This window comes from Chiloscyllium plagiosum, chromosome 30, assembly GCF_004010195.1.
Source record: "Chiloscyllium plagiosum isolate BGI_BamShark_2017 chromosome 30, ASM401019v2, whole genome shotgun sequence".
Classification (NCBI taxonomy): domain Eukaryota; kingdom Metazoa; phylum Chordata; class Chondrichthyes; order Orectolobiformes; family Hemiscylliidae; genus Chiloscyllium; species Chiloscyllium plagiosum.
Genome location: NC_057739.1, coordinates 2,194,849 through 2,200,967, shown reverse-complemented (window position 1 = coordinate 2,200,967; position 6,119 = coordinate 2,194,849). Strand labels below are relative to the sequence as shown.

At 41.9% G+C, this 6,119-nt stretch overlaps 1 protein-coding gene across 1 annotated transcript in view; it reads left to right on the top strand.

The window, feature by feature from the left end:
- Positions 1-4,408: 4,408 nt before the first annotated feature.
- Positions 4,409-6,119, top strand: part of c8g (complement component 8, gamma polypeptide) — a 21,353-nt gene continuing 19,642 nt past the window's right edge. The window contains exon 1 of the mRNA XM_043719802.1: positions 4,409-4,626. Within this exon, the coding sequence (XP_043575737.1) occupies positions 4,480-4,626 (147 nt within the window). The 5' untranslated portion in view covers positions 4,409-4,479. The remainder of the gene's footprint in view (positions 4,627-6,119) is intronic.

Genomic DNA, 6,119 nt, shown 5'->3' with positions numbered 1-6,119 from the left:
CTTACAACTCTGTGTATCTTCCAAGTGGTATTCAACGTGGAGCAGACTGAACAATCAACTGAGAGAGTGTTTATGTGGCAATCAGTAGGAAGTTTCTTAGCTCATGTTTGACTTAATGGTTGGAGAGTAATGTGCTTTCTGTTTGGATTAAACTTCATACATAAAAACTCAGCCTAAAATGGTGCTTAGAATTATATTTTTAAAGTAATCAGCAAAATGCACCCCCCTGCAACTTTCACTGACTTACTGGTTTTCTAATTTTACTTACATTCAGGAATCATATATTTTCAATGTCATTTTGTTAATGACATTAATATTGCCTTATGAAATTGAATTAATGATGCAAAAGTAAGCTATATTTATCTCAGCATCAAATATTAGAGAAGAATTTTACTGCTCTGAGGAAGTACTTTGTGAGATGTTGCATGCAGCTCCATGTGGAAATGTTTCTCATCGTGTTGATGGCAGACAGAATATTAAAAGACTGCACCAGTTTGGCTGCTGGCCAATTTTACAGTTGCCTAAATAACTCTTACGTGCTGAAAGATATTTTGTTTTTTACTCAAGTGTGATGAATAATTTCCAGCTGCATTCCTGAAGCACTTGTGCAATATTTTACAAAACATTACTTTGAACATAGCGTGTTTTGATTATTTAATATACAAAATCCACTGATGGTATTAGCTGATGGAAAAAAAATGATGCCAAAACAACAGATTTACAATTTTGTGGTAATGTGGTCAAAACTAGTTTAATTTTTGAAAGTATTATGATGTAAATTGGATACAGATGAAACAAAATTATTCTTAAGATCCTAGACCTGATATAGAGAGAGGGTATGGGAATGGGATTCATTTTGAAGCATATGACAAAAGGGCGAACATCTGAACATGGAAGGAGGAACAGGAGTAGGCCTTCGAGTCTGCTGCACCATTCAATAAGATCATGGCTGATCTGCTTTTCACCTCAACTCTGTAATCCTGAATATCCTTGATAATTCATTGGTTATCTATCTCTGTCTTAAAAACAAATCAAAGATTCCACACTCATTGCCTTTTGAGGAAGGGAATTCCCAAGACTTCCAACCTTCTGAGAGAGAAAAAAAGTCTTTCCTCCTCTATATCTCAAATGGTCAGCCCCTTATTTTTAAACTGTGGCCCCGAGTTCTAGATTCTCCCACAAGGATACGGCCAGTCAAGACCCCTCAAGATCTTTTATATTTCAATTAAGTCACCTGTGACACTTCTGAACTTCAGAGGATACAGGCCTAGTCCGCCTAGCCTTTTCTCATAAGACAATTTGCTCATTCCAGGTTTTGGTCAAGAGTATGGTGCTAGAAAAGCACAGCAGGTCAGGCAGCATCCGAGGAGCAGGGGAATCAACGTTTCTGGCATAAGCCCTTCATCAGGAATGATGATTCTCCTGCTCCTCAGATGCTGCCTGACCTGCTGTGCTTTTCCAGCAACACACTCTTGACTCTGCAGTCCTCACTTTCTCCTCATTCCAGATATTAGTCGAGTAAACCTTCTTTGAACTACTTTCAATTCATGAACATCTTTCCGTATGTACGGTAACCAGTACTGTGATCTTACCAATGCTCTGTATAAGTGAAGCATAGCTTCCTTATTCTTGCACTCAATTACCCTCACAAACAGAACATTTTATTAACTTCCATGATTAGTTGATGTACTTCCATACAAGCTTCTGCAGTTCCTGCACTAGGGCATCCAGATCTTATTTATTCACTCATGGGACGTGGCCAGCATTTATTGCCCATTTCTGGCTGCCTTTGGGAAGGTAGTGGTGAGCTGCCTTCTTGAACAACTGCAGTCCATGTGCTGTGGGTTGACCCACAATGCCCTTTGGCATTGGGAATTCCAGTATTTTGACCCAGCGACAGTGAAGGAACAGTGTTATATTTCCAAGTTAGGACAGTGAGTGGCTTAGAAGGGAACTTGCAAGTAGTGATGTTCCCCTGTATCTGCTACCCTTGTCCTTCCAGATGGAAGTGGTCCTGGTTTGGAAGGTGCTGTCTAAGGATCTTTGATGAATTTCTGCAGTGAGTGGAGGGGGTGGATACTTGTGGATGTGGTACCAACCAATGCTGCTTTGACTCGATAGTGTCAAGCTTCTTGAGCGTTGTTAGAGCTGCACTCATCTAGGCAAGTGAGGAGGATTCCATCACACTCCTGACTTGTGCCTTGGACAGGCTTTAGGGAGTCAGAGATAAGTTACTCGCCACGGTATTCCTAGCTTCTGACCTGTTCGTGTTGCCATTGTGTTTATGTGGCAAGTCTAATTGAGTTTCTGGTCAATGGTAAGCTCCAGGATGTTGATAGTGGGGTACTCAGCGATGGTAATGCCACTGAGTGTCAAGGAATGGTGGTTATAATGTCTCTTACTAGAGATGGCCATTGTAGTGCAAATGTTATTTGCCACTTATCAGCCCAAGCTGATATTGTTCAGACTTTGTTGCATTTGAACATGAACTGCTTCAGTATCTGAGGAATTGCGAAATGGTGCTGAACATTGGGCAATCATCAGCTAAGTGATGCTGGAAGGAAAGGTCATTGATGAAGCAGCTGAAGATGGTTGGGTCTAGGACACTACCCTGAGGAGCTGCTGCAGAGATGTCCTGGAGCTGAGATGTCTGACTTCTAACAACCATAACCATTTTTCTATGTGTCAGGTACACTCCAACCAGCAGAGAGTTTGTCTCTGACACACATTGATTCTAGTTTTGCTATAGCCTTCTGATGTCAAGGGCTGTCACTTTCACCTCATCTCTGGAATTGAACTATTTTGTCCATATTTGAACCAAGGCTGGAAAGAAGTCAGGAGCTGAGTGGCCCTGAGAGTCCAAGCTGAGTGTAAATGAGCAGGTTATTGTTGAGCAGGTGCTGTTTGATAGCATTATTGATGACCCATTCCATCACTTTACTGATCTAAAGTAGACTAATGGGGCAGTAATTGGTGGGTCGGAGTCGTCCTGTTTTTTATATACATGTACTATTGCAACATTTAAGAGGCATTTGGACGGGTATAAGAATAGGAAGCATTTGGAGGGATATGGGCCTGGTGCTGGCAGGTGGGACTAGATCGGGTTGGACCGAAGGGTCTGTTTCCATGCTGTACATCTCTATGACGCTATGACATGCCTGGGTAATTTTCTACATTATCAGGTAGATGTCAGTATTATAACTTTGCAGGAAGTTCTGGAGCACAAGTCTCCAGTACTATTGCTGGAATGTTGTCAGGGCTTGTAGCCTTTTCAGTATCCAGTGTCTCCAACCATTTCTTGATATCATGTGGAGTGAATCGAATTGTGTGAAGACTGGTATCTGTAATGCTGGAGACCACTGAAAGAGGCTTAGATGGATCATACATTTGGCACTTTAGACTGAAGATTGCTGCAAAAGCTTCAGCCTTATCTTTTGTTGGACTCTTCCACCATTAAGGATGGGGTTATTTGTGGAGCTTGCTCCTGCAGTGAGTTGTTTAATTGTCCATCACCATTCACACCCGGATGTGGCAGAACTGCAGAGCTTCGACCTGATCCATTGGTTATAGGGTTGTTTAGCTCTATTTATCACTTGTTGCTTACGCTGTTTGGCGTGCAAGTCATTCTGTTTGATAGCTTAGCTAGATTGGCACTGTATTTTTAGATATGCCTGATGCTACCTCTGATATATCCTCCTGCACTTTCCACTGGGAGTTGATCCCCTGACTTGATTGTAATGGTTGAGTGGGAAATACAGAGTCATAGAGCTGTACAGCACGGAAACAGATCCTTCAGTCCAACTCGTCCATGCTGACCAGATATCCTAACCTAATCTCGTCCCATTTGCCAGCCACTTGGCGCATATCCCTTTTAAACCCTTCCTATTCATATATCCATCCAGATGCCTTTTAGATATGGTCAGTGTGGATTTGTTGAGCTGAAGGGCCTGTTTCCACACTGTAAGTAATCTAATTAAAAAAATATCTAATAAAATAGTAATTCAGAGCTTCAGGTTAATATTCAGGAGACAAGTGTTTGAACCCCACCTTGGCAGCTGCTGGTCATTGATTGTCGTAAAAAAGAACCTTGTCCATTAAGGGAAGGAAATCTGCCTCCCTTATGTGGTCTGGGCTACATGTGATTAAAGACCCACAACAATATGATTTACTCTTAACTGCCCTCCGGATAATTAGGAATGGGGTAATAAATGCTGGCCAGACAGCTAAATCCACAACCTGAATTAATAAAAAAAAAACAGGAAGAAGGTGGAATTGAGTAATATGGAGAGAGGGTGGCTAGCTGGGATTGTGGGAGGATGAGGATTGAGGGATATTTAAGGAAACTTGGCTGGGAGTCAGAACAAGCTGCAGTTTCTTTAATGATAAACCAGTGTTAACCTTTGTCCTGTATTAATACTGCGCTATGCAGTGAAAATGCCAAAGAGTTTGCTGGACAGATAGCTGCCTTATTTCCAAACCATGGGATCTATCCATCTCCTTTTCCTTTGTGCACTTTGTTTGATCTTCTCCCCATGCAGCAGAGGCACAAGGTCTCAGAGGCCGAATCGAAGGATTGACAACCCCATCGACAGGATCCAGGCACAGAACAATTTTAATGTCCAGCAGGTAATAGCAGAAAAAGAAAATAACGTTTAAAATAATATAGCGTCTTTCACCATCTCAGGGATCCCAAATCCCTTCACGGCATGTAAAGTACTTTTGAAGTGTAGTCACGGTTGCAGTTTGAAAAATGCTGTAGTTAATCCTCGCACAGCAAGCTCCCACAAACAGTCATGTGATCGTGATCAGGCAATCTTGATTTTGTGATGTTGATTGAGGGATAAATAATATCCAGAACACCACACATAATTCTTTTCTTCAAAATAGTGCCGTGGAATCATTTATGTTCGCCTCCAAGAGCATAAGTTTCCAGCCTCATCTGAAATACCTCTGATAGCGCAGTATTCGCTGAACGTTATAATCCCAGTTTAGAATGCTTTGCCAAAATCCTGGCGTGAGACATGAACCGACAACTTCACCATTTCCTAAAGGTGGCATAAATCCAGCTCGAGCCAGATGACATGCTGGACTAACTGTCTCATTCAGAAACACTGTCATAACTCCAGTATAACAGGATTATCTCAGACCTGTGCAGACAACTGGAAACCAGCGTGTGTGGTGAATAATAACAGACTGTAGGGGACGTAGACTGGAGAAATAGATAGACCCCTGGCCGATGGGATTTATGGCAACAATGTTTGAATTGAAGCGTTTTTGTAGGAAGAATGAGGAGAGAAAATATAAAATAAAAAGTACAGTTCTAAACACATTGTGAGAACAGGGAGTGCTGGGGTTGTAATTAATGAAAACATTGAAGAAATCATTAAGATAGCAGTTTAAAAACATGTATGGTGACCGTATCTGTATCAACAGAGGAAAGGTTACATGAACAAGGTAGTGATGTTAAACCTTGTAAAGCTCTGCCTTTCCCCAGCTGGAATATTGTATCTAAATCAGTGTACCACACTTTGGGAAATATGTGGAGGTTTAGGAGAAGGTGCAGAGGAGATTTACCAAAATGATGCCAGCAATGAGGACATTAATCCAAGTGGAGATACATAGTTGTCTCCTTTGACCAGAGAAAATTACATGAGGATTTAATGGAGGGTTTAATAGTCTTATAGAACATAGAACATTACAGTGAAGTGCAGGTCCTTTGGCCCACGATGTTGCGCGACCTGTGGAACCAATCTAACCTACACTATTCCATAGTCATCCATATGTTTATTTAATGACCATCTAAATGCCCTTAAAGTTGGCGAGTCTACTACTGTTGAAGGCAGGGTATTCCACACCCTTATTAGATTAGATTACTTACAGTGTGGAAACAGGCCCTTCGGCTCAACAAGTCCACACCGACCCTCCGAAGAGCTACCCATCCAGATCTGTTCCCCTACATTTACCCCTTCACCTAACACTATGGGCAATTTAGCATGACCAATTCACCTAACTTGCACATCTTTAGACTGTGGGAGGAAACCGGAGCACCCGGAGGAAACCCACGTAGACACGGGAAGAATGTGCACACTCCACACAGACAGTTGCCCGAGGCGGGAATT